Here is a 20,381-nt window from a genome sequence, read left to right as displayed (position 1 = left end):
ACCAATCATGTGAAAGAATATGGTTTGACTAATACATGATGATAACAATTTTGCCGGGAAACCGCCTGCTAATTGATATATTTGGTAAATTAGTTTATCTATTAGACTGTGAGAGATAAACGCACATGTCGCGCACGTGTGCGTAGTCCCATATACATCTTTCTGTGTACAGTGCTTGTAACTTTACTAAGACTGGGCCAAATTTCTTATCATTTTGATGATTAAAGAACCTTGCAGTACACACCAATACTTATATGCTAGATGATCAACCTTTTCTGATCGATTCCACAACGTTTCTTTCACAATGTAATCGCATGACCATAACTGGTCTTTATCTTTAACACATGCAAATCTCAATTCTCACCTTCTTTAATAAAACCTCTCCTTCCTGCTTCGCATAATTAATGATCTGATAAATCACCTAGCTCGTTAGCCAAGTAATTAAGGTATGTTAACGACCTGAAGCGGTGCATGAACGTATGTTGCATAATGGACCTTTTATTGGGGCTCTATCAAACAGTAATAAGCAAAGCCCAAGGCTAAGAACCATATAATGCAACATGTTATCGCATTCACATGTACATGCATGTAATGTTCATGTTAACGTCTTGATTAATTTGTCTATTCTTCATATAAAAAAAGTTATAAAAAAGTTATAAAAAGGGGGAAAAAGCAGACAGACCAGTCTGTGTCCATAATGTTTCTACTGAGTCTGCATTTTTTGTGTGAGAGATATTTTTATTTCTAAGTAACAATTTTAATAGTATACTTGACATTTTCATGATAATAGTTTCTACCACTCCCCCTTTTTTTCTCTCTCTCCATCTTACTCACTTTCTGTCAACCTGTCTGTGTATATTTATGTCTGTATTCGTATCTTGTAAAAGTCTCCCTCGATCTTCTCTCTCTTTATTAAATAAAAAAAAATTCTTTATCACTTTGTAAAATATTACAATTATGAACCCAGTGCACCATTTCCACTCTGGTATTCTGTTATGTCAATTGCATACTGCATAGAGACATGCAATTATGCCTATGTGCTAAACAAAAATGTTTAATTATTACTCATCACTCAGCCTTTCTCCTTTCAAACCACTTTCTTTCACTATAACTTTTTCACAAAAATTCAAATTATTGAGAATGTATTAAAACTTCTAAATACCATGTATATGAAGTGACTGGTCGATCTGTTGTCTGTGGGACCTGTGTCACAGAGCCTTTTTTCAATGACAAATGACAAAAATCAGTGACAAATCTGCTGATAACCAATCAGAAGCAAGGATTTCAGTAGCTTATAACAAAAACAGTCATTTGTCATTGATGACAAGTTTTGTGAAATGGGGCCCTGATCATTTGTACAGCAATATCTTTTCAACAGACCGGTACCTATGAAACATGTCAATCTACTCCACAGCATGTATTAAAGTGAACCTCTGAGGCCATTCGAGATCTGAAAACTGAATTCATGCGTGTCTTCCCTCACCATTTTATTTGCCAAGCCAGTTTTTATCTTGTTTAGAAACGGAGATGAGGAGAATTTATCTGGTTGAATAAATAGCACCGGTGGCTTCTCAACAATGTTATCAAAGAACACCAATGTTTGAGGATAAATATCAAAAAAATGTCTGACTTGCCTAGCAAATACTTGCATTTCGTTGTCAGGAAGAGCCGTTTACTAGCAAATATGTTCCTACTTCACTTCATCATGTGCAAATATCGAAGAGGGAATGACATTATTTTTTCTTCTTCTTGGTTCTAGCTCTGTTTAATACCTGCAGACTTCTAAGAACAGATGTTTTACCGCAAACATGTCTTCCCTTCAGATGCTGAGAGTTCCTCTATCGAGTCCTCATAATTTAGACCAACACATATCAATGTCTTTGACTGAAATGTGGTTTCTAAACACCCTCAAACAAGCATTAATGATTAAACATTTATACTACATTCAATAATCTTATATCACTCATTGGTTCAAGCATAATTTCAATGAAACTTAAAACTTGTAATGTGCGACACACTTGGCCTACACCTCTATAAAACCAGATCAAACATATTGGCGTCACAATGCCTCAAGTTGGGCAACCCAACCCAACTTAGTCATGAAATAAAAATGTAAGGCAGAGATAAAAACATTACAAAAAAATATTTCCAAGATCTAATTTATTTCAGTGACACTACTTCAAAGTACAATGTACAATTCTAATTCAGCAACAAATGTGAATGGACAGAACTAGATGTATATTAAACCAAAAGCAAACCTACCAAATGTCATAACACCTGAAATTTAGGGCCATCAAACACAACTAGGTTATGACACAAAAATGTCTGGTTTTGGAGGTAAAATCGTGTGAAATTCCTTTGAATATGAGTCATAGAATGTTTATGATCGAGTTCAGTTATTATTGACATCATTACAAAGTCAGGTTTCTATAAACCCTGTTTCAAAACAAAACCATGCCATTGTAAATTGAGAGCAGCTGTAAACATTTAATTGGTGGAGGACATGAATGAGTCAATGTGTGATTAATGTTTATGTAATGTAGCTGCCACCCCCCCCCCACCCCTAACTCTCCCTCCCTCTCTCTGTCCTTCTCCATCCCTCCCTCCCTCTCTCTCTGTCCTTCTCCATCCCTCCCTCCCTCTCTCTCTCTGTCCTTCTCCATCCCTCCCTCTCTCTCTCTCTCTGTCCTTCTCCATCCCTCCCTCCTTTTCTCCTCCCACCCCATCTCTCTCTGCTTTCTTTTCCCATTGTAATCACTTCATATCGTTACATTGTTTCTCTCTCTCTCTCTCTTTCTGTCTCTATCTGTCTGTCTCTCTCTCTCTTTCTGTGTCTGTCTGTCTCTCTCTCCCCCCCCCCCTCCCTCTCCCTTCTGGCTCTCCCTCTGTATGTCTCTCTCTATCTCTCTCTCTCTATCTCTCACACACACACATTTTTCTGCTTCTCTGGTCATACGGTCATATTGACATTTTACAGGTATGTGTACTTGAACAGGTTTGTACCCATTGTGGTTGTTTTACTTTTTTTAATATCATCCATCTTTTGTCTCCGTGGTTTAAAGGAGATGTTTATTCAGCTAACTGTTGGTATTTCCCTTTATTTCATCTGTTCAGTTTATAGTCTAATTCAAATTTTACTCAGTTTGGACTCTCAAGATAATCTTATTATGGTACTTGTAATTCTATGTGAAGACTTTTTAGTGAATTGCACCATCACCACCCTCATCATCATTATCATTGTTATAATCATAATCATCATCATCATCGTCACATTTTCATAAGCAAACATTACAACCTCAACAATCATCACTGTCATCGACATCATCATCACCATCATCATCACTGTCGTCATCATCATCAGCATCATCAGCATCTACAATTTCCTTCTTCCAAAATCCATTTTGTAAAGTTGCTCAAACTTCCAAAAACTCTCAAACTCCTTTCTCAAACATTAGGATTACAGAACCATTACAAGAAACTCAAATATAAGAATCAAGAGAGAAACTTACTTTTCTTGTATTTGGGTGAAACTGCTTCTACACAATATGATGGAAACCATCCCATGCTATGTGCGACTGATCCCTGCCAGTAGTTGTATTCACCGATCGCCGTCACTGAAAAATAAAGAAAATGGGAGATTTAAAAGTAAAATTAAGTATCCATCTACCTTCTTGACCTTTCCAGCATAAAGTACACAATTTCTGACCTGAAAAAAGAAGCAATTTAAAGAGATTGCGTACTATTTTTTGGTGTGCTAAACTATAGCTCAAAGTGTATATAATATTATTCCAACATAAAAATGTCACCCGCACGACGGGGTTTCAAACCCTGCACCGCGTGGTTCACAGTCCGGAGACTTGTACACTGGACCACAACACTTCATTATCCTGGCTGTAGAGGTGTCGTGATCGAGTGGATGCGTCACCAGACTGTCGATCACAAGGTTTGCAGTTCGACTCATGCCGTGGCAAGACATTGATCTACATTTGCCACACTCAACCCAGGCGATGGAAATGGGTACCTGGCAGGAATTAATTCCTTGAAATGCTAGAGCGCCGTAATGGCCGCCTTGCTAAAGCCAGGGTATTAATCGTGCAGTGCCAGGAGCGTCACGACATGGCGGACATGTCTCTTAATAAGAAGCAATTATTATTTAGGTAGCCCTAACACTCAGTTTAATCAAGAAATAACTTTGCCTGGAATGGTCTTAAAAGACAGGTTTGACTGTATGCTTACCTTCTACGTGATCACCCTTGTGTAAGGACAGTTCACCGACCTCTTGAGCGGAGTAGTTCTGCTTAGCGATGTAGTAACGCCCCTTAGGGGCTTCCTTTATTCTCCTGTGTATCATGGGGGCTTTCTGGGTACTCGCCCCACCTGAGGGAGAAAAAAGAAAGAAAATATGATGGAAAATTGAATTAATATCCTTGTCTGACTCTCTGTTAAACAAGATTAAGTTTTAAACACTCAAAGCAATAAGAGGCTTCCTTGAAACTTCTGTGAATCAAAAGGGTTTTCTGCATATTTGCGTATCCTAAGAATACAAGAAAAAAAAGACAATAAAAAATGATGGAAAGTTGCATTGATATTATTCTACAACTTTCTTTGCCACAATGGTGTAATGATTGCCCTACGGTAATTACCTTTAATAGGGACTTCCTTGAATTCATGGGGTTTTCGGAGTAACATTGCACTACAAGCACTGTCAAACGTTCTTAATTAAAGAAGTATATGAGTGAGCTCTCATGAGGAATTGACGTCTCTCTGGTGTTTACCCAATAACAGGTGTTTTCAATCACCAGGATTAGCCTTCAGTTTTATGACCAGCAGGCATTGTATAATGCTCACCATTTTTCATTTAAACTCAAACTTAAACTTCAATTTCCCTCAAATGAAGACTTTTACACCAATTAATGGTATTTCCACCAAGTTTGTTGTCAGCGAACTATGACCTACTGCACGAGGAAACTGACTACTATCCTGTAAGATTAATTTCAAATAACTTCAAAGAGAACTCTAGTTTTAAAAACCTGATATCTATACTGTTCTTTTAACAGGGTTCACTGGAAGAATAGTGCATGTCAATGAAAGGGCTACCTTATCTAAATAATAATTCATGATGATGATGAAAACAATAACAACAACAACGATGAACAAAACATTAACATTATGCAAACAGGTGGAGACTGTCAAGTTACATGTGAAAGCTATTAATATAATGTAGTCAGAAAGTATGTTTAATTAATAATTATGCTGCACTACTTTTGATTGTACCAAGATTGATCGATGTGAAAGTTATTACATGCAATTAAGCTACTTAACATCACAAAAGATCATTTATACTGTGCACATTTAACAGATGTTGTCATGTCATTGATATACATGTAAAAGTGGACCTACAATGAAAATGTATCATACAGTATGTACTAAAAACACTGTCAATCGCGATAGCTCAGTCGGTAGAGCAGTGGTCTCGTAATCCGGTGACCTGGGTTCGAAACCAAGACGATGCGCTAGTGCCCTTTGGTAAGGCATTAATCCTCACTACCAGGTCCCTCGGAGAGGACCTAAAGTCGTCGGCTGTCTGGTTGCTCACTTACAAGCATTAATGCTTTCTTAGCAGTCAGGTAAAATAACCATCACATGATCACAATCAGTACTGTCTGTTCATTTGTAGCTCATTATGAAAGTTCACAAAAGGCCTGACACGATGTGAATTTGTTTACCAAATTACATGTGCATGACAGGGACATTACAATTTTGTCAGCTTGAGTGTCCAATCTAGAAGTAGTAATGATCAAAACTTTTGAGAAATCATAACTTCTTGTTCCCATTTTACCAACATGTTATAATCAGAGAAACATGTTGGTAAAATGGGGAAAAGGAAGTTAAGTTTCTTCTTCAACATTTTATAGGCGTCCGATTTGTCTTTTCAAAACTTATCAAATCATACACTTTTGTCGTTGTGACAATAAGAGTTCCCCTACAGAAATATTTTACAAAAGGAGATCCTCAAAAGAGAGAAGTTCTCCAAAAGAGAGGTTCCTCAAAAAAGGAGTCGTCGACATAACAATCATTTGAAAGCGTGTTCCCTCAAAGATGGTTCCTCAAGAGAGGGAGACTATTAAAATGGAGTGCCCCCGATAAGTCACTTTATGACATATGTATTGGCCATATGGCCTGTCAAAATAGACAGAGAAGGGGTTCACATGTGTTTCATAACACACAAGACATAACAGTTGAGGTGCTTTATCAATCATAAATTAATTTAGAAAGAGGACCAAAATAAATGTCCACTTCATAACAATACTTGCTTTTGGAGACCAAGGGTTCAATAAAATAATCTGAATTCTCACTGCCGTTAATAGACTGAAATAAAATAAAGTAAAATATCTTTCTTTTGCACCGACCACGTTAATCCTTAAAAACTGCCTTAATATCCACTAATGAACAAGAACACAAATTCTTGCCATCTAAATTCATGACAACTAAAATCTTCAAAAAACATAAAATTACAAAATAGTTAGAGAAACTATGAATAATCATGCCATCCTAAACTCATCACAACTTAAACATGCATGTAACAACCCTATAAAGATTCACACTGCTGGGAAGTTGAATTTTACTCCCTCCCATCTAAACTCACCAGAACTTTAAAACTGAGCTTCGACAAGACCGCAAAAATCACTGACAACTGTTCGACAAATCTTTGGGCTACTAAATGCTTTAATAATCCTTCCTCGAGATGTCAAGCACTATATGTGTACCTTCCACGAGACAAGACTTTAATGCGCTATTTCCTCTAGTAACATCACACGGATGACTGACTGCACATTAAAAAGGGCCTGGCATTTGAGCGCTACCTTAGGAGTTTTAATCAAGCGTCTGGAAGGGAGACATAGGTAGTCATTGCGAGAGACAGAGGGAGAGAGAGAGAGAGAGAGAGAGAGAGGGAGAGAGAGAGAGAGAGAGAGAGAGAGGGAGGGAGAGAGAGAGAGAGAGAGAGAGGGAGAGAGAGAGGGAGAGAGAGAGATAGGGGAGAGAGAGATAGAGACAGACAGAGACAGACAGACAGAGAGAGACAGGCAGAGAGAGAGACAGACAGACAGACAGAGAGACAGAGATGGTGGGAGACAGACATAGAGACCAAGTGAAACAGCGAGACAGAGAGATAGAAAGAGCCAAAGAGAGGCAGCCATACAGGAAGACTCAGAGAGACAAACTACCTACAACAGAAGGGAGAGAGAGAGAGAGAGAGAGATAGGGAGAGAGAGATTGTGAGAGAGAGAGATAGGGAGGGAGAGAGAGAGATAGATACACACAGGCTGAGAGATCGTGTGAAAACAGAAAGTAACAGGCAGAAAGATGAATGAAAAGAGACGTATACAAATAAAGAGAGAGACAGATAGGCAGAGAGATGTAGTAATAAAAGAAATTAATCTAAGAAAGAGCAAGACAGTCAGATACTTGGAGAAAAAGAAAGAGGGATAATGAGAGAGTGTGTGTGTGAGAGAGAGAGAGAAAGAGTGTGTGAGAGAGAAAGGAAGAGAGAGAGAAAAAAAGAGAAAAAAAAGGAGAGAGAGGGAGAGAGAGAGAGATAGATTGAGAAAGAGGGGGAGGGAGAGAGAAAGATAGATTGAGAGAAGTAGAGGGAGAGAGAGAGAGAGAAAGAGAGAGAAACTGGTACAGGAATAACCTGATTAATCATCAATAGTGGCAGTGTTCACATCAAAGCTAACTCATGAAAAAATAACTCTGTAAAAGTTTTTTTCTAGAAGTTCTGATGAAGGAATATCAAGCCGTTTTGAAAATGTCCAAAAGATTTGGTAATCAAAACAGTGCAAGAACAGTCTGCGCTCCTGAACTTTGCTGAAGAATTGATTGATTGGTTGATGATTAGTCATGGTAAACACACATCAACTTATAGCACTTTGTTTGTTAGTGAAAAGGGTGCAGAACTTTGCACAGTATATCCATGAACAAAAGAAATGCTAGCCGAAAATAGATATTGTGAGAAATTTCAAATTCATAAAAACAAATTGAAAAAGAAACTCAATGACCATAGTTTTTTGCATTGGATATGTAGTGTAGTGTAAACACTGCTACACATATGTCAAATCTCTTGTTGCTGGGACTATACTTGTGTCGACTTATTTCCGATTGTTTTGGAAGTTGGACCATGAAGGAGGGATTTCTGTCTCAAGAAATGGTGAATCATTCAGAGATGACAGACACAAGATGTGCTTTTCACCAACTGTCTGCTCTAGGTAGCAAGTGGTGTCTCAGAATTAAGACTTCCTGTCAGAAGTTTGATTTAAAGATAATGCTGGGTTCTGGTCATGCGATTGCATTGTGAAAGAAATGGTTTGGAATTGATCAGAAAAGGTTGATCATGTAGCATTATAACTATTGGTGTGTACTGCAAAGTTCTGGAGTCATCAAAATGATAAGAAATTTGGCCCAGTTGTTTGCAGTCCTCTCAAAACAAACAGCCATGTATGATCAGAGAAACAGATGTGCGACATAATGTACTCTGGCAACAATTGCTTTGAGGTCAATATCCTACACCAATTATCCAAAACTTAACTTAAAGGTATTACAAAGTTTTGGGAAATTTTGAAAAATGGGTGGATAGTGATTCTTTACAGTTTTGATATATTTGGATGCCCATGTGGATGAATTAAAAACACCAGAAATTTTAGCCCCTAAAACGTTTCTGCTTTCGAGAAAAATCGAATATAAAGATTTACCGGTGCTCCCGGTAAATTTTGATAAATTTCAAATAGCTCCTACGGCCGTACAATGGTAGCTACGACCATGAAAATCTCAGAGTGTGTAGTTGTGATATATAATTTCCGAACAAGAATAGCTTATCGGTCGATTTTAGTCAATAAACATTGTTTTATAACTTAATTAATATCTTGACCTTGAGAGGGAGCTATTCAACATAAAGTGTTTATTATTTAAAATTTCATAACTTTAGAGTCGATTTCGACCGCGACAACGATCACTGAATATTGTAGGATCGTATATGCTTCCAATATGTTCATTTGAACCAAATTCATGACCCAATACCAAAACTTTGTATTACCTTTAAATAATTAACGCAATATTATGCCTTACCCTAATCCTAAATGCAGCATAAAATCTGATTATATAGTAGAGGTATCTAAGCACTTGACTGGAAAGGCAAAGGTCAAGGGTTCAATATCTGTAATATCCGACACAGCATTAATGTCCCTTGGCAAGACATTAATCTACATTAGCCACTCCATACCCAGGAAAGGTCTGACAGTGCGTTAAAAAAGTCTCATTGGCATTTCTGTGAATCAACATGCTCCTGGCTCAAAGCAGTCGATATGAGAAAACAGTGATTTTTACTATTTTCATGTTGTGTTTAGACTGTTGTCAGTGTTGTTAAGCCTGTCTGTACTAGTTTGGCCAGGGGGATTAGACCTCCCTGCAAGGTCACTGACAGGTGGTGATCACATCAAATCAGCTCTCAATTAACATGAGAAAAAGGGGATCAAAGGGGTACCAACAGGCACCGATTAGGCATTGTTTGCTATATAGAGGGCGCAAGTAGCTACAAGTAGTACAGTTGGGCTTTAATAGACTGTTTTCCGTGCTGTTACAGGGTTTTCACACTGTAGTTAGGTTATACAAAACAAAAATGGCTACCTGCTGATCCGTTGCTAAGGCTTTTCTTTTCCGGAGACCCGGGTATGGTAGCGAGGGACATACGGGACTGGGGTCCGTACTTGTCCTCACTCTGCTCCAGGAATGCCTGACCTCTGACCTGGCTCAGTGATTGGGTCTGGTTGACGTAGTTGGCCCATCGTCTTCGCTTGCTGAAGGTGGGCGTGTCGTGTGAGGAAACTGAAAGGTTATGATGATAGATGGAAGAAAAATGATTTAATGAGCACAAAAAAGTAAGACAAAAAGAAATCCATGCAGATTTAAAGATAAAGTTGAGTTCTGGCCCCCGTTGAACAAAACTTACCATTGATGGTAACTTTGCGATCAATGGTAACTACCATGGAAACCTTGATTTTGATTGGCTGTTGAGCCCTGTTACCATGGTGGCTGACATTGATGGCAAAGTTACCATCAATGGTAAGGTTTATGCAACGGGCCCCTGGTCATTAGATTGAATTGTGAAAGAAACCTTGTGGATTCGATCAAAACAGTTTGATCATCTTGCATACAAGTATTAGAGTGTACTGCAAGGTTCTGGAATCATCAAAATGATAAGAAATTTGGCTGAGACTTGGTAAAGTTGCACACACTTCACATAGAAACATGTATATGGGACTACACGAACATGTGGCGTATAAATCCGGCCCAATTTTTATACTGTTACATGCCATATTTAGATTATCAAGGCACTTGAAAAGCCATGCTTTACATGGAATCTTTTTTATCTGATGTTCTTCCACACTTGCATAATTCAATGATAACGCTCACAGATTATGTTTTCACTTCTTCCCAGAACTCAACCTTTTCTTAAACTCGTTAATTCTCTGTTAACTACAAAAAAAATCCCAACCTTGATTAAAACTGACTACAAGTATGAAATACTTCAGTTGTGCCACATTTAGCAGATGATTTAGTACAAAACGATTCCCTTTGGGTTTGGGTAAAATTGATACCCGACATAATATATTATGCGGGTCCCATTGCTCAATGTGTGAACATGTTTTCTATTCATAACTTTTTTTAATCGGATTGCAGACAGAGTGCACCATGATACAGCTGCACTACAAAACATGAAGCTCTTTGTTTTTCTTATCAATCCCAAGAAAAATTTGAAGAATTTAGAATTTTAGAAATATCAGTTTGTTCAAGCTTGTCAAAAACTAGTAATAAGACAATTTTTTAATTATGTATTAATCCAAAGACCCCCTTTAGGTTTTGTCAAACAATGCATAAAACAGTGCCTGATGCATTGTGCAAGCATTATTCAACCTTTAAATGTGTCACGAACAACGTTTGTGTGAAAGATGCATGCTTTTCATATCAATATCTATGAAAGTGGTTCAAAACCTTGATGTTATCATGCTGTGTACAAAGAAGAGCATAATGGAGCTTCAATCATCATGCAGTGTGCATTTTACATGTCATTTGAAAAACAACAGCAAAAGCAAAACAAAACAGTCAACAAATTGTACAATAGCAAATAAAACAACACAACCCCCCCCCCCCTCCCAAAAAAAAAAAAAAACATAAATAAATAAATAAATAAATAAATAAATAAATAAATAAATAACCCTCTTACAATAATGGGTCAACAGGGAGGGTACAATTCCATTACGAATACTACCATGGCTACTACTGCTACTACTACAACTATACTACAACTACGACTATGACTTTGACAACTACTACTACTACTTCGACAATTACATGTACTATGACTACAAATACTACGACTATGATTACTACTACAACTTAGAGTTCTAAGACGACTACTATTATTACGACTCAGAATACAACGATGATTATGACTACTACAAGTAAGACTACGACTATGACTACAAGTACTAATACAAGTAAGTCTACATCTACTACTACTACTAGTACTACTACTACAATTACTACAACTCCAATAAACGATGGAATCACTCAAACACAACTGCACATCATTACATTCAGGGTGCAAACAATAATAAAATAAGATAAAAATCACAGGCTTAAGGTCACAGGACGATACGGTAGAAACAACAGCACAGCATGCTCACGTTTTTTGGTATACGCACCAAGAATCTGACCAGAGTGATTTCGTATCAACTCGGCCAACTCAAAATTGTTGGCCAAGATGGCGACCTTTGATGGGAGAGAAAGGGCAAGCATGGCAGGAGAGAACAAAAGACAACAAATGTTAAAATAAATCAATATACAAAAATTCAGTTATATTTTCACTCTTCTCAATTTAAATCAGCATTGCAACATATTCATTTACGATAGCCAATATGAATAGGCGGCCAATTTCTACAAAAATTGTATTGATAATGTTGAGTTTTTTCCTAACAAAGTCTCAACAAAACAAACAAAGTTTAGTCTGAATTTTAAGGACTACAAGTTATCATTGTGTCTTATCATTGTCCCCCAGTTATTTTGTAGAAAATGTATAAAAAGCTCTGTGTTCAAGTAACCTCTCCTATTGAATCATAACCAGTGTAATATAGAAACACTAGGAAATGTAGCTACAGCTTGAGTGTAAAAATTGTAGAGATATGCTTTTAGTATGATCTTCAAGGAATCATACCAAACAGATAGTTCTCATTCAGACGTCAGAGGAAGAAAAAATAGCCTGGAAATGAAAAGTTAAAGTACCATGTAAACATTGTGGGGAAGTAGTTGCAATCATTGCAATAAATAAGAATAGAGTTACGTTGCATTTAAAGGTAAAAACCAGTTATGGTCATGCGATTGCATTGTGAAAGAAACGTTGTGGAATCGATCAGAAAAGGTTGATCATCTAGCATCTAGCATCTGCAAGGTTCTGGAATCATCAAAATGATAAGAAATTTGGCCCATTCTTCGTAAAGTTACAAGCACTATACACAGAAAGATGTATATGGGACTATCACTACCCTATATCTCTCACAAACCATGAGAGAAACAAATTTTCCAAATATATGAATTAGTAGGCGGTTTCCCGGCAAATTATTTATCATCATGTATTATTCAAAACACATTCTTTCACATGATTGGTAATAAGAGCTTCCATTTCATTTTTTGAAATTGGGGCGTTTCCAATACTGGTCTTTACCTTTAAGAGTATCTTAGTTGGTATTTCTTCAATCATCAAATTAACAATACCTACTAATTATCTTTACAGGTTTAAAGTTTACAGTTCCTTATCAGAAGGATAAAAAGGAACATTTTAATGCAAATGACATACAGGTACATGATGCAAGTGTCTGTGAATTCTTAGTTAAACACCTTCATCAAATTAATGCTTCATAAAAGTACAGCATAAAATTGCTATTGTAATTTTTTTTAAATCCTTTTCAAATATTGTTTAATTACATAAAAATGATTTTAAAAATGAGTCTGAGAGCTAGACGATAGAGTTGAATTAAAGCCTGTCTGTACTAGTTTGGCCAGGGGGATTAGACCTTCCTGTAAGGTCACTGACAGGTGGTTATCTCATCAAATCAGCTCTCAATTAACATAAGAAAAAGGGGATCATGGGGGACCAGTGGTCACCAATTAGACATTGTTTGCTATAGAGGGTGCAAGTAGCTATAAGTAGTGCAGTGGGGCTTTAAAGTATACCTGGAAGGGTGTCTGGTTGGCCTTGTTCTTGGCCACTCTGTCGGCCCCCCTGTCCATCAGCATGAGCGCGCACTCCTCCTGACTGTAGAGGGCGCTGACATGGAGGGGCGTGTTACCTGCCTCGTTGACCAATGAGAGGTTAGAGCCGTATAGGAGGAGGAGTTTGAGAGCTCGGACACGCCCATAGCGACATGCCTGCAAATAAACAAGAAAATAAGAGCATTAATGTTGCAATTGTACACCTGTATAATAACACCTTACTGACATTAACATTTCATTTTGATATCAACAAATTATTACCACAACAACCCTATCTACTTCTATTTTCTCTATTACTTTCCAATGTCTCTACTTCAGTGTCTTTATCTATTATTGTCTTCCCCTCTCTCTCTCTATATATATCTTTATCTCTCTCTTTCTTCCACTACCCCCCCCCCCCCCTTCCCCCTCATTTCCGAGTCTCTCTCTCTCTCTCTCTTTCTGTCTCTCACTCACTCTCTCAGTCTATTTCCTTCTCCTTCTCTCTCTAACCTTTTCTATATACATGTATATCTCTCTATCTCTCTCCCTTTTCTCCTCTTTCTATCTCTCCCTTTCCCTCTCCCCCTCTCTCCTGCATTTTTCTCTCTCTCTGTTCTGTTTTCTCTCCCATTTCCATAATGTAACAGTGCGCATTTCTTTATTCAATTTGTTAATAAAGACATGATTGATTTATTGTACCTGACAAGTCATAATTTAAAAGCTTTTTTGTTCTTCAGGTATTTCTTCAAGTGAATCCCATGAAAAGTACAATTTTGCTATTAAAATTTAGGCATCCACACATCATCAAATACAACTTTTCTCTGTTGCGATACTTAGCGCCTTCTTCTACTCACATAATGTATGAGCCCCCAACCCTGGCTATCTACAGGCGAGACCTCTGCACAGTCTTTGAGGAGTAACTCTGTGATGTGCGTTCCTGAGTCAGTGACGATGCTGTAGTAAAGCGGCGACAGGCCTCTGTCGTCTTTGGAGTTTGGGGATGCCCCAAGATCGAGGAGGATCTAGAAGAAAAAAAGAAACACACAAAGTAGAAAAAAAATCAAAATAAGCGCAAAGAACAATGTACAGGTGATCTTGAGTTACTGTTTTGCAGCACAACCTTAACTTTGGAGTTTAACAACTTAGAAGATCCAAATGTATAATTATTATGAAAAATAAAAGAAACATTAAAGTAAAAAAGTTCTTGTATTTTGTGAGAAACTGTCTAAAAAGTCATTTTAAGGGGAACCAATCACAACATATTATCAAATATGTATGTTTGGGGTTCCCTATCACGATATAAGGATCAATGCACAAGTTCAAGGTACTCTGAAACCTGTTATAGAAGTACAAGAAGGAAGTAAGCAACACATTTTTGTGTAATACAAAGAGATATTAACAAAGCTAAAAGTGTTAAAAGAAAATACAATTAAGCCAGATTGAGGGATAGACAGGGAAAGGGAAAAGAGAGGAAAAGATGGAGATATTTCAATGATGAGACTAAAAAATTAACAAGTGGAGAAAAAAATTAAAGAGATTTGCAGATGATGACAAAGATGTGGAGACATTGGAGAAATATTGAAAGATAAAAATAAAGAAAGAGAGAGAAAAATTGGGAGACATGTGAAAGATAAAGTGATCAGAGAGAGAGAGAGAGAGAGAGAGAGGAGATAAAAGGAAGACAAGTGAATGAAAAAAAAGAGAAGGGGAGAGAGAGAGAGAGAGAGACAGAGAGGGAGAAGAAAGAGAGGGACAGAGTGATAGAGATAGAGAAAGAGAGGGAGAGAGAAAGAGAGACGGAGAGAGAGAGAGGAAGAGAGAGAGAGAGAGAGGGGGAGAGACACACAGAGAGACACACAGAAAGACAGAAAGAGAGAGAGAGATAAACGCTGATTGCGCTCACAAAAATAATAACAATTACTTCACAATTTCCGGGATTGAATTTCAGCCAGCTCGTGGGAAAATTTAATACGGAAAAAGGAAGTGTCGAATCTCAATCAAAACTGTCAATCTTGAGTGCACAAGCCAGCCAATTAAGTCGGTGCACTTCAAGTTTGTTTATAAACAACTCAACTTCAATGAAGTTCCCCAATTTAAAGGCATTGTGAGCGCTAGTTACAGGACTTGCATGGCAAGAGAAACTAGCCATAAGTCTTTCTGGATTGTTTGTCATGCATTCATTTGTTCATTCAGTCTTTTCTTGTCTGCCATGAGTGGTCTTTGAATACAGGTTTCGCTGTATTATTAACAATACACCACGACCCATTAGGCAAGGGAGCATTCACTGTTCAAAAGACTTCAAGTATGACTGCTTGATTTATTTGCTCATCATCCCCTTCAAAATTGTTAAAAACTAGCTATTTTTTACGGGAACATGGAATATTCCATGTACCTACAATGTATTTGTAGTAACATTATGTACAACAATATCGGATTGTACGAGAATTCTGTTTTTAATATAATAAATAGAGACCTTTATTAAAGGGACTATGTCCCATTTGCAGGCCAAAAAAATGAAAAAGTTAAATTCCAACTGCATTTGAAAGATAATACTAATTTAGAACTTCCCTAAAAAAGGTGGGGCTTGAAATCGTCTTCAAGTGGGAAAATAACGACTATTAGTTGTCACATCGACTTTAGGGCTATAGAGCCCAAAAGTAATAGTCTTGATTTTCAGACAATTGTACCGAATGGACATACGTTTTATGCTGCGCAAAGATTCAATCAGTTTAACATTGGCCATCACAAGAAGTGGGTTATTGATGTAGACAAATGCTCATGTACCCTTTACAACTCTTTTCATGTATGTTATTACCAAAGAAGAAAAAAAAGCCAGTCAGTCACTCAATAGTGTCTGACAGTGAAGTCTAGCAAGTAAACGGATTTCCTTCCATAATTTGAATATGAGGACACTGCCAACGTTTAAATTTCACAGATAGGACATACATGGCATATTCATAATTCCTGCAAAGTTCTACACCATTTGAGGTTGGCTGCAAAAGGGACATAGTACCTTTAAGTCAAAGTCCTTTAAAAGAAAACCTTTTCTATCTCAGTTTGATTACTCCAAAATGATCAAAACGAACAGGGACAGTGTCCGGTTTCACCTGACGTAAACTTGGCAATTTCACGCTCACAAACTACGTATGTTGCCATGGTAATACCTATCTTTGGAACCGTAAATCTTGGAAATTTGACAAGGAAATGAGATAGGGGAGAGTTGATGGCTTACTAAAGCAAAGTAATTATCATTATGTTCTTACTTGCTGTTAGTTTGTTTGATATTGAATTGCAGGTTGTTGAACTCAATGTAAAAGTAAAGTTTTGGTGCCAATATAAACTTAAAATCAACAACACATTTACAAATTCACAGTCATGATTTTGCCATATAAATATGCAACCTGTTTCATATAATTGACATACCATATGCCTAATATTGCATTTTTCCTATTCTACATCTGTTAACATCATGTTGAACTAATTCTATCATACAATCCAGTATCTATATTGATTTTGTATTATGCATGTAAACATGGCAATTTCACTTATGATTTATAGATATTAAAGAAGAATTGCATTGAATAATTCTTGTTGAAATACATTTTGATTTAATATGATAGAATGGTATAGCTCACACAAAAAAGTGAAATACATTATGAGTGTTGCCAATTTAATCATCCCAAAGAAATATTGACAGTTGATTAATGTAATTCAACAATAATGATAATGTAAAATATTGTGTGCATGTGTTTATTTGTGTAATCTAGTTTCTATTATTGATTAGTTTGACTCTGTTGGTTGTATTTGGAATTGGTTTTGATGTTTTTTCTCTCTCTTTGGGGCAATTTCTCAAATAGATTTGCTTTTTTTTTGGTCCTTTCCATATTCAATACTGTATTTTGTGATATTGTTTGTATGTTTGTATGGTTTCGGTTAAATAAAATATCCTGAACCTTGAATCTTGAATGCTATCATTACTTGGAGGTATAAACCAACTAGGTACTCATGTATTTACCTGGTTTGAGTGTGGCAAATTTATATTAATGTTGAAGGCATTGTTTAACAATGTTTCCAGTTTTACAAATCTGAGATATACATGTACATGGCCCTACGTGTTATCATTGTCTGTGATATGGTGTAATTTTGAAGCCCTAAAAAAATTGTGGTTCAAAATGATCATGAAGTACCTCACAAAAGTAAAAAATCTTTGAGTGATCGGTTTTACCATACTCATTTTCCCAATAGACTGTCACGGTAGTGTTATAAAATCTGTTGGAAAAATGAAATTTCAATTTCCAATCATAAATATCTTGATATTCAGACAGTAAATGTCATGGGATTCCTGACTGACCTAAAGGTTTATAATTATGATTGCACCATGAGCTAAATCCAGGATTTTGTTTCAGAATCTGAGACAAAGATACCCATTCCTTTAAAATATTATCTTGGGAGTTAAAAAAAACTTACATCAAGAGACTTGACGTTGCCCTTCTGGACCGCACGATGGACCGGGGTGAAGCCGTGCCGATTCCTGAAATCTAGATGAGCGCCCCCGTTGACCAGAGCCTTGAGAACGTCCTCGCATCGGTCCATGGAAACAGCAATCGTCAGGGGAGTTTCTAAGAGTGGTATGAATAGATGCAGATTAAAGAAATTAATTGATTGGTTTTGTTTAGACATAAAAACTAGGTTTATACATGTAGGTGAGCAGTTAATAATAATAATGATAATAGTTCATCCTTATACAGCGCATTTCAGGACCATAGGCCCTCTCAATGCGCTTTCCAGATATATATTAAGTCTAGAGGTTTTAGGCATACTTGTGGCAATTGCAAAATAATAACAATTTGATCTAAATCGATCCTTCAAGTGATCACCCGAAGAGTTAAACAAATAACCATAATTACATTAGGATGATGAAAAGTGAAGAAAAAAAATGTATCACAAGAAAGAGTAACAAAGAAAGATTTAAATGAGATAACAATGACAACAGAGAGAAAAGAAAGCTAGGATATAGAGCACAACGAGGGAGAGAAAGAGGGAGAAGTAGAGAGGAGTTGACAGAACGGCGAGAGAAGGGGAAGGGATCTAATCCTTAAAAATTTGAAATAAAGGTGAAAGAGAAGTGAGACAGATAGAGATAGGAGATAGAGATGGGAGAGAGAGTAGGAGAGAGAGAGAGAGAGAGAGAAAGGATCCCTGAAGAAAAATCTTCACATGGCTGAAAAGTCTGGATGAAAGACTACTCCTAGAGGTCAACCCACCTCAAAAGATACCTCACAATGCCTCCAAAAATAGCCCTGGGATATTTGGGTGATACAGAGCCTATTTATAGAAGGATAAACATGGTTTATCTCCTCCCCCATGCCAAAAGCACACATATCATTCTCTCTCTAGTCCTAATTTAGAATTGAAATATATTCCCTTTGTGGACTATTGCCCTAAACATGTAATATGTCATGGATCACCCGGCCTAAGAAGTCTAAGGCTTGTCTTCATCAGCTCGAGTTTGCCAATTGACCCGTTACTTCCACCAGACCGATACGCTCATCAGAAACTAGCTCGAACGGGCGCAAATTAGCCCGCTAATTCCCAAATAGCGGGATATATTGCTAGCAAGTCCAAGATTTCTCGGATATTTTCTTGACCAAATATCCCGCTTATTGCAACTGCGGGCTGATGATGACGCAAATTAGCTGGATAATTTGTGATCGGGATAGTTGAAAATGCGATTATTTGGCAAACTCAAGCTAATGAAAACAGGCCTTATTTCACATGTTGGTACCTGGTGGTAGAAAAGCCTTTGGTCAAGGTCACAAATTCAGGCTTGAAAATGAAATTTGAAATTTTAAAGCTGTATCTTTGAGGGACAGAGCCCCTGACAATGGTTACTTTTATTGAATTCCTGGCCGGTGTTACTAACAGTATTATTCTACACAAAAGGTCAAACTTAAACTTGCAAATTAAAATATTCCAGACAATTAGATACATTAATTCAATCGGTAAGTCTGTCAATCAGAGAACAGAAACGAATGGGAAAAATGTGATCAATCACCAAGCTAAGAGAAGATACTTTGATGTATAGAAGCCTCTCTATTGTTGGTTGGTTCGGTATGAAAGGGGTATAGGGTATGATGCAATCAATCTCTAAACTGGGAAAAGATACCTCGATGGATGCCTGTCTATTGTTGGTTTGTTCGATATGAATGGGTATAGGGTATTATGTCGGTATGAAAGGGGTTGATGATTAGATGTTTCAATCAGTTATGCAGAGACTCGTACCTAGGAGACAATATCTCAATTGAATTTGATGCATGAATGGGGATCAGTACAGCTATCGAATGTCAATATATATTACATGTAGTAATGAGTGATCCACGATATTGTGCTAGGGAGGGGTTGAGGGCAGGAGAGGCTTGGAGAGAGAGGGAGAGGGGTGAAGAGGGAGGGAGGGGAGAGGAAGAGGGAGGGGGAGAGGAGGAAGAGGGAGGGGAGAGGAGGAAGAGGGAGGGGAGAGGAGGGGAGAGGGAGGGGAGAGGAGGGGAGAGGGAGAAAGGGTTGAGGGAGAGGGAGAGGGGGTTGAGGGAGAGGGGGAAGAGAGAGATAGAAAGGGAGAGAGGTCCATGTCCATATATCAGAGAGGTTTTATGATGGACATAAAGAGATGACACAGAGAAAGAGATGGACCTTGGTGAGAGGCCATTACAGAGAAAGAGAGAGGGACTAAAAAGAAGGAAAGGAAACAGTAATGACAGGGAGAATGAAAGCGAGAGGTGAAGATGTAGATATATAGCTTGAGAGAGGGAGAGAGAGAGAGAGAGAGAGAGAGGGGGGGGGGAAGGGGTGGAACAATAGAAAGAGACACATACCACCGCAAGATACACTGGAGAAGCAATGATGGAGAGAGAAATCGAGAGTGGACAGAGAATTAATGTCAAAGAAGGGGAAGAGAGAGAGGGGTGACAAAAGGAATGTGCCCATGCAATAAAAAAGATGGAGAAGAAGAGAGAGAGAGAGAGAAAGAGAGAAAGAAAGAGAGAGAGAAAGACAGAGAGACAGACATACAGAGAATGGAG

General features: G+C 37.6%; 1 protein-coding gene across 5 annotated transcripts in view; it reads right to left on the bottom strand.

Annotated features, from left to right (window-relative positions):
* LOC581773 (SH3 and multiple ankyrin repeat domains protein 3) overlaps window positions 1-20,381 on the bottom strand; it is a 97,905-nt gene that overhangs the window by 23,867 nt on the left and 53,657 nt on the right. For 4 of the 5 annotated variants that reach the window (XM_030988675.1, XM_030988676.1, XM_030988678.1 and 1 more), the window contains 7 exons: window positions 17,773-17,924; window positions 14,160-14,327; window positions 13,285-13,479; window positions 11,742-11,826; window positions 9,682-9,879; window positions 4,237-4,377; window positions 3,510-3,614 (listed from right to left, as the gene is read on the bottom strand). In XM_030988675.1, coding sequence (XP_030844535.1) covers window positions 3,510-3,614; window positions 4,237-4,377; window positions 9,682-9,879; window positions 11,742-11,826; window positions 13,285-13,479; window positions 14,160-14,327; window positions 17,773-17,924 — 1,044 coding nt within the window. The remainder of the gene's footprint in view (window positions 1-3,509; window positions 3,615-4,236; window positions 4,378-9,681; window positions 9,880-11,741; window positions 11,827-13,284; window positions 13,480-14,159; window positions 14,328-17,772; window positions 17,925-20,381) is intronic. The other variant, XM_030988677.1, reaches the window with a different exon arrangement.

This window comes from Strongylocentrotus purpuratus, unplaced genomic scaffold (assembly GCF_000002235.5).
Source record: "Strongylocentrotus purpuratus isolate Spur 01 unplaced genomic scaffold, Spur_5.0 spur5_scaffold_17, whole genome shotgun sequence".
Classification (NCBI taxonomy): domain Eukaryota; kingdom Metazoa; phylum Echinodermata; class Echinoidea; order Camarodonta; family Strongylocentrotidae; genus Strongylocentrotus; species Strongylocentrotus purpuratus.
The sequence above is the reverse complement of the archived record's forward strand: the minus strand, read 5'-3'. Positions and strand labels throughout refer to the sequence as shown.